Source organism: Anoplopoma fimbria, chromosome 15 (genome assembly GCF_027596085.1).
Source record: "Anoplopoma fimbria isolate UVic2021 breed Golden Eagle Sablefish chromosome 15, Afim_UVic_2022, whole genome shotgun sequence".
NCBI classification, from domain to species: domain Eukaryota; kingdom Metazoa; phylum Chordata; class Actinopteri; order Perciformes; family Anoplopomatidae; genus Anoplopoma; species Anoplopoma fimbria.
The window spans coordinates 24,847,823-24,872,632 of NC_072463.1; the positions used below are offsets into that span (position 1 = coordinate 24,847,823).

Consider the following 24,810-nt stretch of genomic DNA (forward strand, 5'->3'; position numbering starts at 1 on the left):
GTCCAATGCTCTCCTTAGGCCTCAGCAGGACACTGAAGGAATCATCTGATGACTCCTTGCCTCCTTCATCCAGCTCTACTGAGAGGTTAAGACACAATTAAGCCCTTTAGTTGGGTTGTGTTAAGATGATTTTGCAGCAGCTGTGGAGGTGCATGAAATTAAATACTTAAAAAGGCTTCATGAACAAAAGGTCCTTGAAAGCATTAAATATTTGTGTCATAGCTTTATGCCTACTGAGCTTAAATGTGGGTGTGTATGTGGATAGAATGAGGTAATAAAAAATCCTCTTAAATTACTTTTAGCCTTTGTGACAGCAAAATATTCAGCAAAATACAAGAGCGCAACCTTTGTATGATAACACACATCCCTAAAATGATCTTACCATTTCACCTTTCCTCTCTATAACTTTCTACAGATGTGAAGATATCCAGCAGCCATATGAGAGCTGTGTGTGATGCACAGCAAGCACTGTGTATTGTGTACAAAATCGATTTGTCTGGGCTGTCTCTGTGTCAAGCAAACATCACTGTAAGTTTTGCGTAACATTGCCTGTAATGTGGACCTGAATGCTCTTGAAATTCTCCTGTTAGATTGAGTTTAAGAAAAAGCCATTCTAATCCTTGCCCATTGCTTTCTGGGCTTTTGACGAATGCTGGTGACTTCCTCCTGGGATGAAACCCAGAAGGTCACTGTAGAGGAAAATGAAGAAGGGGGGTAAAAGGCAGGGAGACTGCAAAAATGACGGAAGGAGGAAAAAACGTACGTATCTGTGAGTCTGATGAAATATATTGTGAAAGCTGACAAAAAAAAAAGGACGTAAATCTTTTAAAAAGTTCCATGGCAAAACAGAAATTCATGGAGTAGACATGCTTGCACCTCATTTCACTCGAGGCTTTCTTTTCCGTCTCACAGTGTCACAGGCAAGCAGAAAGACAGGAGGAGGGATATATATCGCTTGGATGCCGCTTTCTGTCCCGCTCCTCGTTTATACACACAGCGGACGTGTCAAAGCAGCTCTCACACTCAATGGTAAATGACAAATTTGGATAATGCTCACATACAACCCTACAAAAATAAATAGGAGCCATGGAGGCTTAACCAGAGCTAAATCCTGAGGCTGCTGGAGACCTGAAAGTGCGGATTACACCCAAGACGCCTTAAACAATGCACCCAAATGTGCATCCTTAAAAGCATGAAATTCCTTGAAGCATCAGAGGCGACTTGTCATTTGCCATTAATATTCCAAGTTGCTTGTGCTTTGGGGGCCAACATTGCACTTCTGTGTGCCGATGTGCCCTAAAACAAACACTCGCAAAGCCCTAAAGAAACCACCATTGTGGATAGCTATTTTTCTAGCCGTGGAATATTCTACGAGAGGATGTCATAACAAAGGAAACAATAAAAGAGGCCACGTTCCTGCACTGCATGGGGTATCCATAACTATAAATAGGAGGAAGGCAATGTCAGATGCGCTTGCGCTCTCAGGGAAAAAATATTTTTGATTTCAGAAAGGAGGAAATTAAGCTCCAACTAGAATTTTCCATGCATATTAAGTAAATAGAAAGTCAACAGCCTTAAAACCAAGTAACCCTAAAAAGCCACCTCATCAACATCACAATAGAAAGTCGTATTTAAGAAACTAAACAAATTGCTGCTAGGTGCAGTAATGCAGCTCTTCACATATTAGGTCAATTTGATTTAAGTGAATATTAATTATTCTTTAAAGGCCACTTTTGCAATGGATTTTACTATTTTCAGTTTCTCCTTTCTTTGTTGTGCACCTCTTTGACAGGAAGGTGAGGTAAAGTATGGCAGGGTACAGGTCTTGGAGGTGTCACATTGTCACCCCAGAAGCGCCAGTACCTGTCCCCAGGGATGGCCCTGTAATGTCCAGCTTCATTGGATCAGCAGCAGCCACGGCCTGTGGGCGCCCTCTCTCAGGTGACATCCCCTATCTGCTCTGGCCCTATGATGGCCCTGCCGCTGCTGCTGCTTTTGTTATGCCACTATCATTGCAATAAATGCAGAGTTTTTACATGTGAGCATTTCTAAATATAAGAAAATGCTTTTATTCTTATTTAACAAGTCATATGTGTAAACGATCTATGGATCTAGGCCCACAGTAAAACCTTTTTAAAACATAAAAATAAATAAATAAAATCTGCTGAATTTAATATTGGTTTTTATGCAACACATCCCACCATTAATTAAGCATTCCTGCCGTTACTGCTTTGCAAAGTTCAACAAAAAATGATGGACATGTCCATTAAAAAAAGACGACAATTTACAATATCTTAAATCAAAGAATTAATTTGATGTCCCAAATGGATTGACGGTTTTGGGAATATAACAGAATTACCATGAAATTTCAGATGTAAAATCTACAGCATACAGTTCCAGATATAATTGGAAAAAGTTAAAAAAAGGACTCAAGATGTCTAATTGCAGCTGTGTCAACTAATATAAAACATCAAATAAATCAGATTCTTGTCTATTCATTAGCCAATGTGTCAGCGAAGAAGATTAGTGATGTTGTAGGAACAGTCTGGTGAGACTCTTCAGAATTATGACTTCCCCATTAATTGTAGTTTTGCTTCCATTATGTGCATAAAAAAGTGTTGCAACAAAGGAAAGGCACAAATCTCATTTTTAGCAGAACACTATGAATGGAGATCAATATGCACTTTTGGAGCATGAGAATTTTCTGCTTGTAATTACGGGAGGACATCAATTATCTACATTATAACAGGGCATGACTTTCAGAATGACTAACACAAAAGAGCCAGATGGAACATAATGCATGTGTCTGCATTCAAGTCTCAACAAATTTCCAAGTGGTCAAGCCAGATGATGTATAATGGCAAACCCAAAAGTCCTAACCCCCATTTCATATGAGGGAGAAATGAGGCATATTGTCCCATTATATTGCTATAAATCATTTTTTGTGGACGGCTGACAGCTTTTTATCAGATCTAACCTTTTCAAGCCTCCATTAAGAGTGCTAACATTTTCAACTCTGACACATTTGCAGTTTACGAATCTCACAGCTGATTTACTTTGGGAGGGGGGGCACGCTCGCTACCACGCTCATTTCCACACAGGCTGTCCATTGTGTTGGCTTAGGTGGAATGGGGGAGGGAAAATAGGAAAAGGGCTCTGAATCTATTTATTTAACTCTACATTTACCCTTTAAATCTGCTAAACTCCACCGCAAAGACAGGTTGTTGCTGAAAAGCTATTTTATGGTAATACTCTATTGATTTTTTATTGGTACACAACTGCGGCATTGGAGGGCAAATAAGGGCCACAAAGATCCCTCATTATCTGACAAATGACTAATGAGTGGACTCTGTCAGAGAAGAGATGCTGTAAGACTATGAAACAAGCAAAGACTATAAAACAAATACAATTAAACATAATTTTAAGAGAAACCCGTTCAGCCATTTTTGTCAGATGTTTGCTTTTTGACTGTGCTTTGATGTGGAAGGCTGTAGTGTTAATGTTTTGACTGATATTTCTTTTTAGTAGCCGTGATACACGTTCTGCTGACAACGAGGATAAATCATTGATCTATATATCCATCTATTAATCCATCCATCAAGCATCAAAACTTCTCTGGTGTCTTTTGTCCTCCATTCCAGATACACTGCTTTTACAAAGGACTCCAGAGTCTGACAACTACATACTAAGTAACTAAACATCACAGGGACCACAGTAGCACGGTCAAAATAAAAAAAGACAAAAATAACCATCAATCAAGTGCAGGAAGTCAGTAATAATTGCCATTATCGAAATGTTTTTGGGATTAAGCATTTGATTAGCTAAACTAATCAGAAGAATACAAGGGCAAAACTTCAGTTGCTGCTCAGAGAGTTGCCAACCATAATTGATTTAGGTACACCATAATCAAGGAAAGACAGTTAAGGTGGCACCACAGAAGGGTCCATATTTCATTACATGCTGTGTTTAACCTTACCCACTTCTCCTAAAACACACAAGAGGCTCATTATGTGTTTAATATTCACCAGCAGGTGAATAATTTTTATGCAACTCTGATAGTTGGGCGAGATGGATAACTCAATTATGTGAACATCCGTCAGAGCAGAGGGCTCACTGGTTCTGGAACGCCACCAGCTAAGATTGATGGCTTGAAGACACCAATAGCTGCTGCTACGCCATCTCATCCAGGCACTGGGCCTGAACACGCCGTTTGATTCTGCAAGAAGACCGTTTTTCTATCCATTTTTTTCCTTTTTTATCTTTTTTTCTTGGGAGCATTGTAGGTGAAGCGTCATTACCCCTCACTCCACTGAAGAGGGGTTCATTATGGGGTTAGTGTGTTGGCAAGACTATTGTTTGGATGATAAATGCAGTTGGTGAGGGCTTTGGAGGGAAAATTAGTTATGTTTTTTTCTTTTCCTCTACAAAAACATGTCCCCATAGCTCACTCTGCAATGCTTGAGGGCAAACCCAGAACAATTAACACAAGCAATGGGTGAAGCAGCTCAGTTAAAGCAAAGAGGGAATTCATGAAAAATAAGCAAATCACTGGAAATGTCAATCAGGAGCAATGAAGTAATTACAAACACTGCTGTGCGATTCAAAGGGCGGTCAAAAAGAAACCCAAAAGGTTTAGAGTCAAACGCTGAAATCTGAGTTTGAGGAATGGACAAACAGCCTAAACATCAGCCCTTCAGGGCCTGTCTCATAAACCATAAGCAACTAATGAGAAGTGAAAGAAGCATGATGTCACCCCATCACTCTCTTGTACCCTATTTCTCTATCGGTTTATTTTTTTGCGACTACAAAGAGCTGACCCCAAATTCCCTGCTAACACACACAAACACATGTGCGCGCACACATGTACCTCAGACGATAATCCGTAAGGTCTAACAATAAGAGAAAGATGAGGCACATTTTCAAATGTCAGCAGTAAATGTCAATTAAAAATTACAAGGGTGCTGGAAAAGGTAGGGTCTGAAGGGACTGACATTTTTTCTTTTTTGACACAACAATGTTTATCTGACCGGGCTGCTGGCTGACATGATGGGATCTACTTTGTCAGTTCCTTAATACACTCGGACAAGGCCGCCGCAGTGAATATCAATGAAAGACACCCGTGGGCAAATATGTAAGGCTCAGACTAACGCTAACCATCCAATCAGCCTGAAAGTATTCAGATATTTTGATCTACTGTAAACAAATGCCACGAGTACCAACGGAGGAAGACCAAAGACAGTTAAATGCCACATTCTTCAATACAAAATATGAAAGAACACTGACTTACACAGACAAATATGTATGGGGACACCTGATCGTAATCTTATGCTAATCAAATGGGACATCCTTATTTATTGCATTATTTTAATTTTAGTACTTTCTTATTAAACATTGTCTGGGAATGATCTGGAGCTTAAGCAAAGCCTTTTCTTGTTACCAACTTTCTGAGCGATATTTAATGAGGCCTAACAAAGATAGTAACCATTTTTTAAATTCACACCTCAGTGGCTTTTGGTTCCTGACGTCAACAATAGTAAAAATAAAAAAATAAAAAAGGGAAAGTCTTTTTCTTCTGGAAGCAGGCCATTTTCAAATAAAACTATGTTACTCTGAGAAAATAAAACACACCATTGATTATGACCTTGACCTCATCTCCTGCATTTTAACTGCTCAATGCTATTGGATAAGTCATCTTCCCTTAAAATCAAATGATTGCTCTGCTGGCAGCTTCTGAGTGAAATCAGTAGAGCATTCATATAGGCCGGGGTAACGTTTTCTGATTATGGAACCATTATTTCTCTTTCATTTACTTTTCAGCCTTTACAAAATCTGTTAGTTATTGCTTAAAATATTGGTTAATTCTACATTATTTGTAGGATATATTGGGATAGATCTTGGAGAAATCCTGACCTGGTACTGAACAAGCACCAATAAAACAAATACAGAGAGAAAGAGAGAGTCTGGCTGTGCCTGGGGTCTGGAACCTCCTGGCGCTCCATCACCATGTCACAACATGTCAGCTGGCTGTCACGGCTGAGGGGGGCCGCGGCTGCAGTGATGCGAATGGCGGCAGTGTGGGTGACTTTTCAACTTGGTGACTGGAACCCAGCACCAAAGGAGGCAGGGATGGGAAGAGCATGTGTGAATGACCCCTACTCTTCCTTCTGTGTGCCTACTCATAGCCAATTTTTATTTGCTGGCATTTAATAGAGAAATAGTTATTTTATTCAATGGCTGGGACAATATTGGACATGTTTAGTCTTCAAACTAGCATAAGAATGACAAAATAAAATGGTCATAACCTTACAACCAGCTTGTTAGCCTTATGTTTTACAGTGATGAGAATTTTTTTTTTTCATTGCTGTTCTCTGTGGGTAGACTGTGTAAAGATAATATAGATCCAAATATTTTTCTCTCAATAGACAATGAAATAAACCTTATTCATTTCTAGCATTGACACTAGCGGTGGAAGAATATAGTAAACACACCTAGAATCGCAAAATAATGCTATTTTGATGAAGTCTCAAAAACTATATGATGTTTTTTTAGATGATTTTTAAGTAATAGTTTATAGGCAAAGATTATCTCAGTCAATAATCCTGTAAAAAAACTGCAAATGCAGATCCCACTGTTCTGATTGTATTAAAATGTAACTTTTTTTTAACTCAGATTTTATTTATATGTGCTCTTTATAACTATGATAGTTTTCCTAAAATGAGTTTAAAAAAATTGCAATACATAGCCTTGCTCGCAGAATCGCAATACAACACAATATACTGAATCATAACCCTTGTATCATGATATGCATAGTATTGCTAGATTCTTGCCAATACACAGCCCTTATTGAGACAGACACATTCACACACCTCCGTTACCCCACGGAGGGTCAGACCACGAGGGCCCGTTCCTGTCCAAAGGTTCTCATGACAACAGATGCAACCGATTAATCACCCATTTCCCAGCTTCCCTTCCAAAACAATGTGTGTACTCTGGAAAACAATCAAGCTCACAGGCAGACCCTTCAGACTGTAAAAAGGCTCGAATGACAAGAGTGGATGTGGAAGTGGTGTGATGTGCAAATGTAGCATGTGGAAGTTCAAGTGTGGGGTCAGTGTGGTCTGTGCCAGGGAGGAAGTGGTTAACGTTGTGTGACAGAGATGTGAGTTGCCTTTGTAATACTGAGAAAAGCTGATTGTGGTTTGTGGTCAAAAAACGGGAAGTTATAAACAATATGCAAACTGGGAAAATAACATAATATGGTAAATGTAGATAAGCATATGAAAACAGAATACAAAGTGGTCAGAATAGGAAGCGAAGACTCACCTGTTCCAGTAGCTCCAGAACTGTTCGTTGAGATAGGTGCGATGACTGTGGTCGTCTCCGAATGAGGCCTTGCTCTCAATCCAGTGTACGATGTGTCCCTCCACGGCTTTTCAGAAACAGAAGCACAGAGCAACACTCAGAAAATCTGTAACAAGAAAGTCACACAAGCAAGATCCAGAAGGGACATGTGACTTTTTTCCCCCCAAGTCATTCACCAAAATCTAAGAAAATCTGACGTTAACATGAAAATGTTTTGAAAACTGAATAACCCTTCCTGAAACTAGGTAGCCATGGTAAACAAGCAGTTATTTCAGATCAAATATTATGATATTTAACATGTAGATACTAACCAATGGGAACCTCCAGGATGATATCAGGTGTTTTGTCGTAGCCCATAACTCTCAGTTGGTTTTCATCTACAAGAGATGAAGTGCAGAAACATCTGACTCTTACTTTGCAATATGTTGTACACTTCATCAAACAACTTATGTTGCATCAATCACAGGCATGTAACCTAACAACCTTCACCAAGGTGCTGGTGGAAAAAACCCCTTAAATGTTAGCAAAGCAGAAGGAATAACAGTAGAGGACACCAAGCACAGTACAACCATTAACTTCATCTGCCACGTATTCGCTGTCGATGCACAAAAACCTGTAAAGCCCGGTTACAGAGCTGCTTTCCAGTTTGGAGTTTGGCAGAGCTTTGTAAAATATACAGCTGGGGGACGAGGTTGGCATTATAGCCTCTGTAAGTCTGACCCCTGCCTTCACAGGCCGTAGCCATTGTCCTTGACTTCTGGTGCGCTTCGGCCATTATCCCCACAACACCTGATTTCTCCATTAAATCTCAGGCTGACCAGGTCATTCGGTTCCAAGGGCCTGCCTCTTTGTCTCCAGCCAAGCTCAACTAATGGGGCATGGAAGGGAATTGAGGAGAGATGGAGGGTGGTGGTGTCAGTGGTGGTGAGGAGGTAGCGTCAGCCAAGGGGGGGAGAAAGAAGAGCTGAGCGAGGTCAGAGAGGCTGCCAGATAACTGTGGTACAGAGGGGCATCCAGGGCGTATAATGTGGGTGTTAATGTGTATGTGGTGGGATGGGAGCCTCTATTCATACCTACTGGGCTGTTGACATTGTCAGGTGGCTCTGATCGCCTTTTTACATCACCTTTGATTAAAATTAATGGGCCATCCCTGCTGTTGGGTGGCTTATTTCCAATCCATTTATCAGATGGGGTGAGGCCGCCTGAGTGGCCCTTGTGCTGCCCGAACTCTGTTTTAGAACAGTCCTTTGAACAGCTCTGAAGAAAAAGGTCAGCACTATAGGTTCAAATAAATGATATGGTCTAAATGACAGTGGGAATTACTTTTATCCTTCATCACTCATCTGACCTAGGGGAGGCTGATGGGATGGGGGTTAAAATAAAAAATTCTGGTTCACAATTTCACACCTGGACACTCTACCTTGATTTAATGTTGTTGGAACAAGATAATGGTGTTAGCAAAGTAGATATTAAGACAAAATATATATAATTTGGTTAATATTTTAGAAATTACAACCAAAAACCCCTTAAACATTGAATCCCGCGAACAATTAATTGGAGAAAAATGGCACGGTCACCTCACTGGTACGAACGTAATAATCATGTTCATAGAAACAGGAACTGGCCTTTTAAAATAAATTCAGAAAAATGTGAAAAACTGAACAGCAACCTTACAGGACCAAAAATAACAACTAACAAAACATTAAGGCCTACTTTTGAAGCTTTTACTCTATAAATATTCATTGTATTCATGAATATTTGATAACAGCTCCTAGTTGTTAACAAATCAATAACAGATAACATCCACTACATCAGTCGTGTCAAGGCCGTCCTTTACTAAACTTACAAAAAGTCCACACACTGCCATGACCAGACTGACTTTAGAAATATGATGTGAAGGTCAAAAGATGCCTTACCTAGGAAGGAAAGGTTTCTTTCCTTCAGTTTGTCACAGAGCAGCACTTCATGCTCATGGCCGATAGCGCTGAGAAAAGAGAGTCAAGGATTCCAACATGAAGCAGTAGCAGTACTTTATAGGACGGCTGAGACACCAACATGTTTAGGTAGTGTGGTCTCAGTGGGGCATTCAGATGAAACCAGAAAAATAGTTCAAAAGTTATTCGTAAGAAAACAAAAAAGTTGCTTACAAAAACATTTTAACAGTAAAATAGTTTACTGTGGAAACCACAATGTAGTGTGCTATGTAGTGGTAACATGCTCAGGGCAAGGACGTGAGGTTATGTGAGCCCAACTGGGCATTTGTATGCTTGACATCAGCTAAAGTTAAGACCCTGCTTTTCTATTCTATTGGCTTAATATGCAAAGTGAAAGTCACTACTCTTTTTGCTGATGTACTGAGAGCCCAATCAAAGTTTTCAGGTCAACCTTAATCTGCTTTCACAACAAATCTCCAAAGTGCATTACCTAAATGAGGAAGAAACGAATGCCAATTTGGCAAAATACATGGAGCGCCTGCACAAGCTCCTCCACTCATTCCTCTAAAATCTTTGAAGAAAAATGCTTTTAGAATAAATGACATTTTGCATCAGACTACATGCTGCTTGATGTCACAGAAAGGTATCCTGCATTAACCAAGGACTAATTTCAAAACTGGCTTTTTCCAAGAGAGAGAGAGAGAGAGAGAGAGAGAGAGAGAGAGAGAGAGAGAGAGAGAGAGAGAGAGAGAGAGAGAGAGAGAGAGAGAGAGAGAGAGAGAGAGAGAGAGAGAGAGAAAAGTTCTTAGGCCATTACGCTGCCCTCAACAAACACTAATCTCTCAAACTTGATTTAATTAATACATACACATCATGATTGGCTTAACTGCATTCCTCTCATGTGAGGATGGAGCTCTTTCACACCACATAGTAGGGTGGTTTTAATGAACTCTCTGTGGCAGAGTAACTGACTCTAAGTTGACACTGACGAGAGGACAGCCAAAGAAAGGTAAAAAGGGGGGATGTGGAAGGAGGGCAGGGTGGGACAGGGTTGACTGGCTATGAACAGAACAACCCAGCCCCACCACACACAAGAAAGCTTGGGCAGACACAATAACATACAGGCGTACCCATGTACACCCATTCAAATAAGTCTCCTCCCCCAGGAAACAGTTGGTTTGCTACCCAGCTGCTTGCCCCTAAATAGCTCCAATTCTGCCCCTATAGTCAAGGCCGAGCCCCTGTTAGATAAGGAGGGATATTTATAGTTGGGCAAAGAAAGGGAAGGGAAACACTGGAAATATGCAACTAAATTACATATAAATAAAATAAAACGCATGTGCGATCAAAATGAATAGCTCAAATTGAACAGTGTGCCCAGAACTCTCCATAGTGCTGAACGGCATTAGAATAATCAAGACTACCGTAAATACAATAACATAAAAATAAAAAAATCTGCATGTTACATGTAATTTTCTTTTAAAATATAAAGTAAAATAACAATGAATCTGGGTTAACTAAAATAACAAATAAAAGAACACATTAACCGCCATAAGGCTTATGATTCTTTTTTCTTGTATCATAGAACATTGGGTCTGATCCACTGTGTGCACATGGAGATGCATTTTGATCAGCCAATCATCTCCTCCTCCTTTTCCCTCCATCGCCTTCCAGCCGCTATACCGGTGATTGTGGGCTGGATGAAACACTTCCTCTGTGAAGCAGAACTTTTATGTCAGGTGAAGCCAGACACATCTCATCCCCTTCAATAGCTCCTCGTCAATTTCAGGCTTAAAATTTTATGGGATAGGATACTGTTTGATGCAGTCTACCAGCGGTCCATAACAGCAGTCATTTATTGTGCACTGAAAAGAGGGGGAAGAAATATTATGGCGTGCGAAAAGAGTGGGTGGGTGGAAGGGAGGTGAGGGAAGGAAGCCCGTACAGTGCAGGGAAAAGGGGAAAACACAGGAGATAATGTCAGATTGGCAGGCATGACCGCCGGCTCTCACGTGACCTCATCAGCAAACATGAGTGGCTCATGCCGTATGTCAGCCAGGTGGTTCAATAACACCTAAAAACTCACTGTATCTAAGCAGGAGATTAGTTACATGGAAAATGGCAGCAAACTTAATAAAATAATATATAATTGAATTGAAGTAATTAACGATAATTACGCCATGACACAAAACAAATACAATTATTTCTTATAATATTTCAGTTTTAATTTAAACGTCAACACTTACCTGGTAGATGTTTTTGGCCAAAATTTGGTCTGGAATTAACGACGGCTCCTTAAGCATGCTGTTGAGGACGGTTTTAGAGGCTGAGAACAAGACAAAGGCAAGAGAGGGAGGGAAAAAATGACAAAAATATATTATTATTTTTATAGAAATAATTTTAAACATTGTAGCTTGTATAACAAACAAATCTAAAAAAAATAAAAATTCTAATTGTTGCATTGAATTGAGAGCAAATAGTGATAATACACAGAGAAAAGACAAGCTTGACACACTGTAATTCACCATGCCACTGTTAGTGCAGTATTTCCACACTAGTCCATTAGATGGCTGCTTGGTGTCTATACAGATTTTCTATAGATAAATGTTTCAGTCCAGAGAGCAGGAGCCCCATGTAGTTTATCTATGCTATGAACGCTGACTATTCTGCATCTCTCATCCTCATTCTTGCTCTACTAACATTATAAATCAGAGAGGAAAGCCTGCTGGATTGATTCGCTGGTACTGCAACAGCAAAAAATTCCTTAAATCATTTCTTAAAAAGATTTGGATTAAATGGATTGTATCATTGTGTGACGAAATGGTTGAGGCACGCCATTTTAGTGATACATGGTCCTGACAGACTAGCAGCATTGCAGACAATACAAGGAATGTTTCTATTCACATTTCAGGCATGGATGGTGCCTGTACCAACACTGCACAGAGATCTCCAAGCTCATCTAATAAACTGTGTGCAGTATATAACTGTTTAAAACAAGACAGCTTGTGTGAAGATTTATAGAATATAGATAGAAACGTAATTTGAAAAAAACTAAAATGAAAAAGGATTAATTGGAAAAGACTATGGTGTACATATACAAACACTGATTGGATCATTGAGTGTTTCTTCAATTAATTGTATTAATAGAAATGTATTTGGAAACCCTTAAGACCTTTCTTCTCAGTCCTCTTTCCCTCTTCATTTCCTTCATAGACATTACTCCTTGAGAAAACTATCACAGAGTGGACGGACAGTGCTGTGATCCCTCATCTACCTTAAATGATGTAATAAAGAGGGAGGAGTGTTGAAGAAGAACAAAGCGCATTCAGTGCTCCCTCCTCTCTTTCCGTTTTATTTTTCTTTGTCTCCATCTTTCTCCGCCACCTCTCCTTTTTTATTTTTTTTTGCTACCTCTTCTCTCTTTCAGTCTCTCCTAGCCACGTTACTCCCCCAGCCCACCCCATAACCCCACACTCCCTTTTAGAGCTGCAAGGCACAGCGCTGTGCTTTATTTCTTTGCTCATTTTTCTCAGAGATTGGTACCTTCACACGCAGATCCATACCATGCTCCTGTGCAGTGCAGGCGGCGGAGAAGAAAGAGGGTTATATATTCCCCTTGAGTTAGGACACCTCATGACAAATGATAATGGATAATCAATAAAGCGGGAAATATGAGGCAGCAAACTTTATGAAGCCAGGAGACATATTACTCCCCAACAACACTGGTTTCCCTTAACAAAGTCACTACTCGACTGTGCCTAATAATCTGAAGGAAAATCAAAGGACCCGCAACCACATCAGCAATATTGGCAACTTATTCCACTTTAATGGCATTTTGATTGATTTTTTCCCTCTTCCTAATGGTCCTTTTATAGATTTGACGCTGCTTCTGCAAAACAGTAGTGTGTAATAAACCTCCCCGAAGGCAAACGGCAGCCATTAAAGCTCTTGTCTTACTAGCGCTCATAATTGGGGGTTGACCACCACCACATTTTGGTCGCTCGCATAACACACACAAACACACACTTCCAGGTCCAGTCTTCTTCTCAACCTCTCTCTCCTCGTCTCTCTAGCACTTTGACATTTTTGGTAGATGGCCATAATAAGTGATAGGATCCCTTCCTCCTGCTCTTCCTGAGCGATGGGGTTAAAAATAGCCATAAAGAGGTGACCTTGGCGCTGACATTGTGGAATTTCAGCCAAGCATTGACCTGATGAAAATGGAAGGCCAGGCCGCTAATAAATCAGGATGCTTTTAAAATGAGTTTACCCTAATGCTCATTCATCACGGGCTGTAAAGCCATTTGCAGGCCCAGGATTCGCTGCTGTGCACAAACACAGCAGTAAATAACAACAGGGCTCTTGCATCCCTCGCATCGCTGCAGCCTCCAACATCAGCATACATTTATTAAAGACGCCCCCGCCTTGCACGGCAGCACTCCTCTATGACACCCTGAGCTCCTCTCTGCCGCACACACACACACACACACACACACGCCATGCTCTTTAAACACACACTCAAGGCACACACAGATGCACACATAAAACACGTGCAGGAAAATAAAAAGCATAATCTGAAGAACACCAGACACAGAGAACAAAGCCCTGCAGCAATACTCTGCACCTTGTAAACATTCACCAAATTTACTGTAATTGTCCCATGTTGGTATAAATTCTGACTAAGGCACCATATCACACCGTCAACATCTGAACAGAGAAGAACACAGAGAAGGAGAATAATAGATGTGAAACGCTACGACTCCATTGGGATTTGCTAAAGAAAACAACCAGTGTAAACAAATCACAAGCCTGTTTTCATATGCAACTCCAAAACAAGATAAACTATATAAAGCTAGGTAACAGCAACATAACCTTGGTGTTATTTCTTATTGCGTACTTGTGTCATTTGTAACTACTCTTCCCTTCTCCACGAGGGTGTAAAAGTCATTATCTCAAACACAAAAAAATGTTGAGAAACCTCATTAGATAGCAACATTTGTTGAGGGAGGACTGTAATAAACAATAACGGATGACGATTGTTATTGCCCCTGACACTGATGAGCAAGTTTGTTTATTAATTAAAAAACCCACTTTTATTTTTCCACGGGTGGGGGGGCGCTCATCCATTTCCTCTATATACCCCCCCCCCTCACACTCCCCATGCACAAGCCATTGAGCTGTGGAGGGGCACTCGTTCATCAAACTTCATGGAGCAAGGGGGAGACAGGCCCTGATAATGTGCGCCGCTAAAGCTGATTTTCCATGATGAATCTCGGAGCATATAAATTGGCTAATATCTGAAAACATTTACAGATACTAGAGGAATTGACTACTTGTGGGACATGATGGATGAGGCTCTGCGACGCTGGCCGACAGCTCTGCAAATCTCTGCGGCTGCCTAAAGCCCTCATTTGATTTTCCAATTTACTCCTTTTAAATTTATCCTCCCGTATTGAAAAAAAAAACAGAAGATGGGAAGAGAGAGAGAGAGAGAGAGCGAGAGAGAGAGTGGGAGATGAGAGGAAGGGGGGAAAATGTTTTTTTTTTTTAAATATCTGTGGTTGGTGTGTAGGTGCTAGTTGATGATATGAGGTGGTATCTCCTGTGCAGGAGGAGCTCAGTCCCTGAAGAGGTTACTGGGGCAGAACTGATCTGCTTCCACCTGATTCTCCCTGATAGCGGTGAGATGAGACTCTACATTTCGGTGTGTGTGTGTGTGTGTGTGTGTGTGTGTGTGTGTGTGTGTGTGTGTGTGTGTGTGTGTGTGTGTGTGTGTGTGTGTGTGTGTGTGTGTGTGTGTGTGTGTGTGTGTGTGCAGTAGTAATAGTAGATCTGGGCAGGCTCTGCTATGGGGAAAGGCTTCCTAGGTCAGGCCATTAGACTGTGGCAGAGGCTGACTGAAGCTTCTCTGCTGAAAAGGAGTAATTAGTATACTTGTCAAGTGAAGTGCCACGCTGCCGCTTACCTCCCTTGCACCCACCCCTTGCATGCATACACACAAGCACAGAAACCCTCATCCTGCCTTTGCCTCCTTACTCCCTCCCTTCTTGCTAATGAAGTACCCTTGCTCTCCTTATTTGAAAAAAAAAAGGCTGCATATACAGACCAGCTCCACCATAGTGGAGAGGTGAGAGAGAGAAGAGAGGAGCACTTAAAGACAAGAGAGGAGGAACCATTACAATCATAGTGGATACAAAAGTTGAGATTTTACTGGATAGAACAGAATACAATATTCAGTTATCAACACGTCTGATCTGCAAAACACTGAAGCTATTATGAATTCTGTCAAGGAACCAAAGGATCATAGTAGACACTAACATTCTCACAGTGTTAACATCCAACACAGGACATTTATAACCTTGCGCACAAGGCTTCTGTAAAGGAATGTGACAATAAATCTTAAAGGCAGTCGAATTACATAGTTACAAAACATGGAGCAGCAATCTAATCTGGAGCTGGGCCTTGGGAAAATGGAAAAGGTCAAATAGCTAGCAAAATTGCCTCCTCAAAAAAAGTATGTCTAAATCTAGAGGCACATCAACTCCTGTCAAAGGAGGAATAGAGAGAAAGATGAAGAGATAGCAGGACGGGGAAAAGAAAGAGCAGGAGCTCCCCCAATGTGAGGCAATACGAGGTAGTATCTACAGACAGAGTCAGAATGACAATAAAGCAGCTCACAATATAACTGTATCATTTACAGTATTTATTGTCTGAGACACACACTGTGCACACATGATTTGAATTAAATCCACTTGATGATTTATGTCCGTGTCTTTCTTGACAACATAAACATTTTCAAACGTTTTAAAATAAAAAGTTGATTACGTCATTATTTATATTACCGACTTTTTTGCAATCCAGTGATATCAGTTAATTTTCTTTTTCATTTCATAAAATGTTAAAACAAATCACTTGCATTCTGTTTTTTTTTTTCATTTCAATTCAATTGAACTTTATTAGCATCATAAATACTTTAGCCCTGCAATAGTCCGGCGACCTGTCTAGGGTGTACCGTGCCTTCGCCAAATGTCAGCCGGGATTGGCTCCAGCCCCCTGTGACCCTGAACAGGATAACTGGTTAAAGATAATGGAGGGATGGATATATACTCTGCCTTATATATCCTACCTTTTGCTAGCTTCGTTATGTTTTAGTTTTATTGTTATCAAATTCAATATTTCAATACAGTGCCTTACTTGTGCCTCATAAACTTAATTGTCACATTCATGTCCAACTATTAAGGACATTATTCATTAACCAACAACCATGAGAGGAATTCTGGCACCAACATAGAAGCTGTCTGAACTGGTTCAGATTGCTGTATTTTTTCCTAAAAATCACATCAAGCGCAAATTTCAGTGACCTAAACAAAGTGGATATAAACAGTGTCAAAGTGCACACGTGGCCTTTCCTCCCCTACTGTCCAGTCTGTTTCATGAGACAAGGAACATTATGGATGTTGATATCACATTCAATACATGATAAAACTGCTTTGAATGTATTGATTTATTCACAAGCGCAACCAGATAGTCTCTCATTCTGCTTGACTGATGCTCTCTCCAATACTTTTGCTGCAAGAAGAGGGGGGGATGCAGCTTGTTGGTGATGTTGTCATGCTGAGGTGAGGTGGTGGTGTTGGTGTGTGTAGCAAGCGGGGAGAGAGCTCAGGGGTGTGGGTGGGGGGGGGGGGGCAACAACAAGCAAGCAAAACAAAACAAGGAAGGGACAGAAAACAATTTAAAACTCTGTATTGATCCAGCACTAGTGATTGTACATATATTCCACAGTCCCAAAGGCCCCATTCCTGTGTCTCTTAAATGCAAAGAGACAGAGAAGGGGAATAAAAAAAACGATGGTGCTAGGCAAAGGCAAGCCACTCACCCAGTTGGGGGTAATGTCCCTTATATAGAAGTCTATTGATCTTTGCAATGTGCCTGCCCGCCCTCCCTCTGGAGTCCGACAAAAACCCACAAATACACACACACATACGTGCACACTGGAGTGCAGTCTGGGGCTGGAGGGGGGCATGACGGATATACCTGACAATAGCACTGAACCAACCTGTTAGCTAATTGCCAGCAAAGACAATTATCCTTGCATTGTTTAATAATGGAAACACATTACCGGAGTCTAATATACACACAGGGAGATTGGACGATTTGACCGCACAGTCCATGTGGGCAGCCATTCATTTACAGAGGCCAAGTAGTTCATGGTGAGATTGCAGAGAACCTCTGTCAAAACAAAAGTCACCCTCAAAGCAACTGACTTTACAGCTTGCAACATTGGGAAGGTATAATGACATCATCATTTGAAAATAGGAAGGAGTCAAACTATTTTACCTGAAAAAGCAGTAGAGATTAATCAATCTAAATTCTAGTGTTTTTTCACGGTATGTAGGCTTAGTTAGGCTGATTTTTATTCATGATTATCCTGTAAAAGTAATCTAGCTTCTGTGAGATCACTTTTCCACAAGAATAAGAACTATGACCATGACATTACTCACTAGCCTGTAAACACTGAGATACTGCATGGTTACAACACTCTTTTGAAATTAAACAACGATCATCCAGAAAGTTTCATCAGCTACAAATCTATTACAGGCAATAATATAGCATGTTTTCACTGTATGGAGATGGAGGGATGCAGTGTGCTATTATCTGAGACGGAGTGCTTCTCCTGGATGAATGCCCTGTTCTACAAGCTGCTCAGACTAGTATTTTGACAGGCAGTGGATAACGGTGGGTCCAAAGCAATCACATCTTTGACTTTGACAAATGGCTGTGCTGTGGCGAAGTTGAAAATAACACACATCCACTTTAATCTCTTTCTTGATTAAATTGGAATCACGTCTTTTTTGACATCACGCGATTCACTCTCAAAGCACTGACTACTGCACAGACACACGCACACACATCCCTCCGGATAGGCCTATTGAAATGCTATGGAATCGTGTATGCATGTGATATTGGGAGATCCTGGATTTTTGTATGAATGAACAAACGTCACATGTAAAAAAACAATTATTACAAAAGATGACGTAAGAAAGTTTTGGAGAGGAAAATAGAGGAAGACACTAACCAGAATGTACATTGATTATTCTTATTCACACAATATCTGGACAATCTCTTTGACATGTTCAACAAAAATACTTGCATCTGGAAATTTGTTCTCCCGCAGCATGTCCATCAGCGCTACCTAGAAATGGTTTGCTTTTTCTGCCACATTTTTCCTCAACACAATTTCCTCAGAAGGCCAGAGCAGGGACGGAGAAAGAGAAGGGGATGAGGGAAGAAGAGAAGGTAGGGGGTAGATGGATGCATTGGGGGATGAAGGAGGGTGAGGAAAGAAATCAGTGGTGTTATAAATAACACTGATGAGGTGAGCTAGAATTGATCCACACTGCAGTTGAGAGGTGGGTGGTCCTCCCAGTGCTTAATTGCCAGTCATGTGCCCTGGGATGCCGCTAGTACTAAATGTGGTCTGTCTCTCATTAGGCTTGGACAGGCTGAAAATACAGCAGCTAGAACTGGAATTGGGACTCAAACAGAAAGAGATTCAAAAGACAAAGTGCTACAATTAAGACTGATGGGGGGAATGATAGAAAGGACAGAGTGGGAAATGGAAAAGTGTTACTCACGCGTTTCACCCTCCAGGCCTTGAAGGAACCTGTCCAGGATGATGCGAGCCATCAGTGCAGGAGACAGATCCACCTTTACATAGATTGAAAAAAAAGAGAAAGAATTTGCCTTAATAAAAAACAGGCTATGGCGTCACTCGGGAGTTAATGCTACTTCACAACGTAGGTACAATGGAAATGTTATTCCTCTCTGGAGAATAACTCCATTTACAAACGTTCAGACTAAATTCCACATATCTAGTTGGAAGTGTGAACGTATTTCAAAGAGTCTAAGAATTACCGCACTTAAATTACACGGCCAGTCTAACTTTGGCTGATGTCACATAGATAATAATGATTGTAATGGCTCTAAATGATATTATTGCGTCTCCAAACCTTGACCTAACTTCCGACAATCCCTGTGAAAATTGGTCTTTGAAAGCGTTGCTCTGCAATAACCTTTCCCACAGGAACAAGAGTTCGCCAATTACACAGCCAAGCTACCCGGCTGAATTGCCTTCGCCTCTGTCAAACGGACAAGCATAGTCTCTCATCTCGTATGAAAAAGCAGAACACACTATGCCCGAGCAAGAGACAATGGAGCGCTTTAATCATAGGATGATCAGCAAGGCAAAACTTCAGGAATGAACAGGACACACCGGAGGGACTGTGGGAATGCAGCCCTTAATAGGAAGGATAGAACCTATGGCTGCAGCACACTTTGAACACAAAGACACCTTGAGAGGTGTGCAATGTTTTTAGTTTGAGTGCAGGGAGATGCCCTGACAGGTAAGGGAGCACTAATGACTGATACAGAAGGTGTATATCTGACCACGTTCTTATAAGCACAATGCCTTCCCACAAATAACAAAATTACAGTACCATGAAAGTGTTAGAATGGTATGTAATGAAAAACCAACAGCTATTATTTATTCTGTTGTTCAGTTGAATTAACATGCATCATCCATTAAAAGGTCCCAAATGTTCAAGGTGGTGTATACAGTGCGCTTTTAAAAGGTACACCAAGCGTCAGGAGTAAATTTATTTTCAAAATCATTGCATTTTGACTGCAAATAATAAGACTCATAAAGCCATTCACTGCTAAATTTCACAGCCTCTTCAATATGGAAGGAATAAAAACATTGCTTGAAGACGGCTCGTTATGAAAGAAAACGTTCTCGCGGCTAAAGATAATTTTTTTCTCTTTTTAGCATAATTGGGGACCAAAAGTGAATTTGCCCTCAGCCTGTAGTGAGAATGGAGCGTTTGATCTTTTCTCTGATGCTTCCTGGTAACGCTGGGAGCAGAGAGGCTTCTGTCTAAACAATGTCTTTTTACCCGCAGTAATATTTGTTAACAACTCCATAATATTGCAAGAAAGCAGCTTCTAAAAAGGCCAAACATGTCTATAATAATTAAGGGGTGAGCACAGAGTTTATATCTTCATTAAGACCTCTGATAGCATTTTAAACTCGGCATTTGTAGCTTGCAGCTACTGTAGCTCCCTTTCCTCTTCCCAACCCTTTCATTTTCTCTTTCTTCTCTCCTCTCAATCCTTTCCTCTTTGTGCTTATTGGCCTGCTCTCCATTCACACCTTTGGATAACGAGAGAAGAGCCTCAGATTCCTGGTAACCTGCATCAGAGCTGACAAATGAAAAATGGCAACATTACCAAGGCTGGCCCAGCCTGAATAAGGACCACCTGATTAGTTCAGGTACCTGCATCTCCCTAATTTTCATATTAATCATGAGTCCATCTACATTCTTAAGTCAGACCGCGGCACTTCATGGGTGTAACATGTGACTAAGATTCACAGAACCTTGAATCCTGCGGAATAGTCCAGTTTTATTAGCCCCCAAAGCTAATGGGTGTCACGTACATACAGCATAACTGCACCTGTTATAAACCCTGTATGTTTAGGTAACCTTTACATAAAGCTTCATATAAAGCATGCAAAAAAATATTAAATGTCGAGTTTAAAACCCTCATTCATAGGAGACTTCTGGGGAAAAAAGAAAAAGAAATCCATGAATAGTTTTCATCATTGTTAATCATTTCCCTCTGTTGGAGATATATTGTCTCATAAAGGGATGAAACTACATCAATTAGCGGTCTGGGAGACCATGAGTGCTTGGTTTAAATGTTAAGTAGCATATTAAAATGACAGTTAAATGGTTCATAGACAGTTATCTCTGAGCTGAATTTAATCCTTTGGAGAAAAAAAAATCATGTGTCAATTAAATGGAGAATGAATAATGGCAGTTAGCTTTGAGGTGCCACTAATGCATGTGAACTACTCTGATTTTAGATTAAGAAACCCTGAAATCTCGTTGCCTGGTGTAAGCACCAATTAACATTTAAATCTGCATTTATATGTTTTTTTGATGTTACATAGCATATTCTAAGACAAAAACTAACAATGAGACCAAATGACAAATAAATGAAAATTAACAATTGTATAAATATGTGACAAAGAAATTCAGTATCTAGCTTCAAAAAATAGCCCAATTATTCACAGAGTATCAATTGTAACTGAAATGATAATTTACTTAATAGCTACAGAGTAAGAAACACACTTTATAATTATTTTTCACTAATGTGTAATGCAGAAACTTGGTCATGTAAATAATTTAAGTGCTTAAAAGCATGAGGCTATTTTATAAAAAGAATAGAAACACCCACTACCCTCTCTTTGAGTTTTGTATCACATATAATTATATGTGTTAACATAATTTGCAACAACATCAACCAGAGTACAAATCCTGCAGCGACCTCCTAAGGTAAAAAAAGTGTTCAAGAGAAGAATTAACCAATGACCCAGCCCTCACCTGTCCTCAGTTTGGGACAACTCTGTCTGAAGTGCAATTTGGAAAATGACATAATAAAACACAAAAAGTATTTTCATCTGCATTTTCAACATCTGCTTAATGGAGGTGAGGGCTAATTACATTAAATAATTGATAATGGAGCGGACCAATTTACCAATTTTGATAATGACTAACAGACAAGGGAGAAAATCAAAAACTGCAGCCAATTTCTATCTGTCCATTTATAGAAAAAAGTGGGCATCAATTGCTCCGATTTATTTTTTTTTCAAAGATAAGAAAAGAAAGAGAGAGAGAGAGAGAAAAAAAAATAAAGGTTATGCCATTACCTCATTGGCCAATTTGAGCAGGACTGGAGCAGCAGGATGTGCCTTGGCTTCACTCAGATACCTTTATTGTAACAAAGAACAACAACAGCAGTGAAAAAAAAAAGTGGCCCACAAAGGCAGACAGAAGGGTCGAGGGGACAAGACCAGGCTAGCCAAAACATGCTAATGTCCCTGATGACTTTGCCCTTGGTGGCATATGGCAGGCCTGGTGCGGTTAAAACAGCACTGCTTGAAGGGCTTCAAATTTCCTTGAAGCCAGATGATAGTGATAGTTAGTTAACCCCTGCCGCCCCAAAAGCCTTTTTTCCCTCGCCAGCTAATACTGAACCTCCCCTCTGATCTTACCCAGATCGTCTCTGAGGTTTGTTGTGGTAAGTGGATTACAAGTGCATTATCCAGCCTTGTTTTCCCCAGAACAATGGCCTAATATGCTAGATAAAGGCTAATTGCAATATGCAAAGAGGTTTCCCCTCTATAGCCTGTTTTTCCTTTTTTTTCTTCCTTTTTTTAATTCATCCACATTCATTGAATTACAGATAATCATCCCGTCATAAGCCTGTTTAAGGCAAATGTCCAACGGCTGGTTATATATTTATTTTTCTGCTTTCAATTTGACATGGAGAACAGAGCTTTAGCTTAGCAGGTGCAAGTGGAGGTCTGGAATGAATCCTGAGGGTGGTGATTTGTTTGGGGGAGATTATATCTGCCATGGTGGCCCACCTACTCTATGACTTTGGCCAGTCCCTTCCACAGTCACAGAATGGGTGAGACAAAGGGAGCACATGAGAGTGGGAGACAGATGTAAAAAAAAAAAAAAAAAAAAAAAAAAAAAAAGGAGGGAAAGAGAAAAATAGTGATAGAGTTGAGAGGAAGATAAAGAGAAAGTTCTAAAATAATACATTACAAAGTAATACATTACCTTTGGTAGTGGCTTTCAATAACTTCTGGTGCATGGTGTCTTGAGAATGTTCTTTTGGTTCGTTTCTGTCAAAAAAGTGATGTAATAAGAAGAAGAAAAAGAATAATAATAATAATTTTTATTATTATTCTAAAAATTATAATTATAATCATTACAAAGTTTATTTCCATACAATTCCATTATTTACATTGTTAGGAGGCAAAAGCTTGAGCCTACATCTTCCAGTTTACCTGAATAAAATGCATACTGGTCCAGCTTTGTCTCCTCTTACATGCTCTATTGTATTTTCTGAACAAGCGCAAAAGATCTCGGGTCACAGTTATTTAATTTCAATAAGTTTGCAGGGGGTCAAAGTGTGCCAAGACAACCTTGTTCAAACCCCCATCCCCCTCTACCCCCTCACTCAAACCTTGTATTCATTTCCCTTTTTTCGATCAAACAATGACCCCATTCCACATTCCATGCAACCCTGACATTTCCATGCAATTCAATTGCAATCTTCTGCGAGAAGGAGGAGGACAAGGGATAAAAGAGGAAGAGCATTGGTTAAAAAACTACTTATTTAAAAACTACTACACACAGAAAATGTAATTCCGCAGAGACAGGCAGTGTGACTGACACCTGTCAGGGGGATGATAAATGACTCCATTTTCTGCCTGTGCTGCCTTCTGCCACTGGCGGCAGTGGCCATTTATCATCATCCGCTGTCAGCCATGGAAAGCGGCAGTGACAGTGCGAGTCAGCAAACATTTAGCACACGCAGCCGCACTACACGGGGAAATTATTATTGTCAGAATAATAATGGTTTAGCATAATTTATTACAGGTCCACCAAATAAGCAGGGGCTAGATGTTATTAGACAGATGGATGGGAAGGCTTGGCAGACATCCACCGAGGCTCGGGCAGGCAAGGGCCCTCAACGTGAACGTGAGGGGGAGAGGGTGGAGGTGGGGGGGGGGGGCTGGGCTGGAATAAACAGGGGGTATGGTGGGGGGTATGGTGGGGGGGGGGGGGCATCCTCCAAACCAATCAGAGAGCTGGCAGTTCAATTACAAAGAAATAAAGGGACATTCATCATTCAATTAGGCACCTGTCAGGGCTCACAAAGGAAGAAAACTTCTAACCTGGTACTCCAGGGAGAAGATGCTCAGAAGAGTGGACTGCGAGTGACTGGAACAAATAAAAGAAGGACAAAGTTAATTACCAGAGTGCATTGCACAGAGACAAAGGGAGAGGGGAGCTTCAAAGATGGGGCCAGCTGCCCTGTAATCTAAAAGAACATGAAAACAAGTGTGGCAAAGTTGTTCCAGATGAACACCTCTGACAAAGGATTCCTGCCAAGATGGCGTGGGGGTGGGAGAAAGGGGGAGGATGTGTGTTGTATGAGGGATCAGAAAACATTTTTCTTCTTTCACTCATTCATACATACCATCTTCCTCCTCCCCCTTTCTCTACAGTAAGAGTGCTGAAAGCTAAATTGTTCCAAAGTAAAGTGCCGTTTCTTCAATCAAAACCAAACTAAATACTGCAAAATTATGCAAATAATTGAACGGATTCAAGGCCAATCGCTGAGAGAAAGACAGCATTCACTGGCAATAACACTCCCATGTTTGGTCGATGTCTCTTTGCAACGCGGCTGACCACTGTGAGAGTGTGTATTTGTTTGTGTGAGTGATGTAGCAATACACAGATAGGAAAAAGTTTTCCAGCTTCACTGTCAGAGCTGGCATATGGACCATTCTGGAGCTCTCCCACTGCAACTGATGGGCTTTGAAAATGGAAACTTTCACTCCAGGAAGCTTGGATTCCCAGGAGTCGGTCAA

At 40.6% G+C, this 24,810-nt stretch overlaps 1 protein-coding gene across 3 annotated transcripts in view; it reads right to left on the reverse strand.

Moving 5' to 3' along the window:
- Nucleotides 1–24,810, reverse strand: part of cdin1 (CDAN1 interacting nuclease 1) — a 54,645-nt gene that overhangs the window by 19,773 nt on the left and 10,062 nt on the right. For 2 of the 3 annotated variants that reach the window (XM_054614476.1, XM_054614475.1), the window contains exons 3-11: nucleotides 24,112–24,157; nucleotides 22,988–23,052; nucleotides 22,069–22,129; nucleotides 18,935–19,007; nucleotides 11,543–11,622; nucleotides 11,112–11,161; nucleotides 9,279–9,346; nucleotides 7,674–7,739; nucleotides 7,324–7,429 (exon numbers count right to left, since the gene is read on the reverse strand). In XM_054614476.1, coding sequence (XP_054470451.1) covers nucleotides 7,324–7,429; nucleotides 7,674–7,739; nucleotides 9,279–9,346; nucleotides 11,112–11,161; nucleotides 11,543–11,622; nucleotides 18,935–19,007; nucleotides 22,069–22,129; nucleotides 22,988–23,052; nucleotides 24,112–24,157 — 615 coding nt within the window. The remainder of the gene's footprint in view (nucleotides 1–7,323; nucleotides 7,430–7,673; nucleotides 7,740–9,278; nucleotides 9,347–11,111; nucleotides 11,162–11,542; nucleotides 11,623–18,934; nucleotides 19,008–22,068; nucleotides 22,130–22,987; nucleotides 23,053–24,111; nucleotides 24,158–24,810) is intronic. The other variant, XM_054614477.1, reaches the window with a different exon arrangement.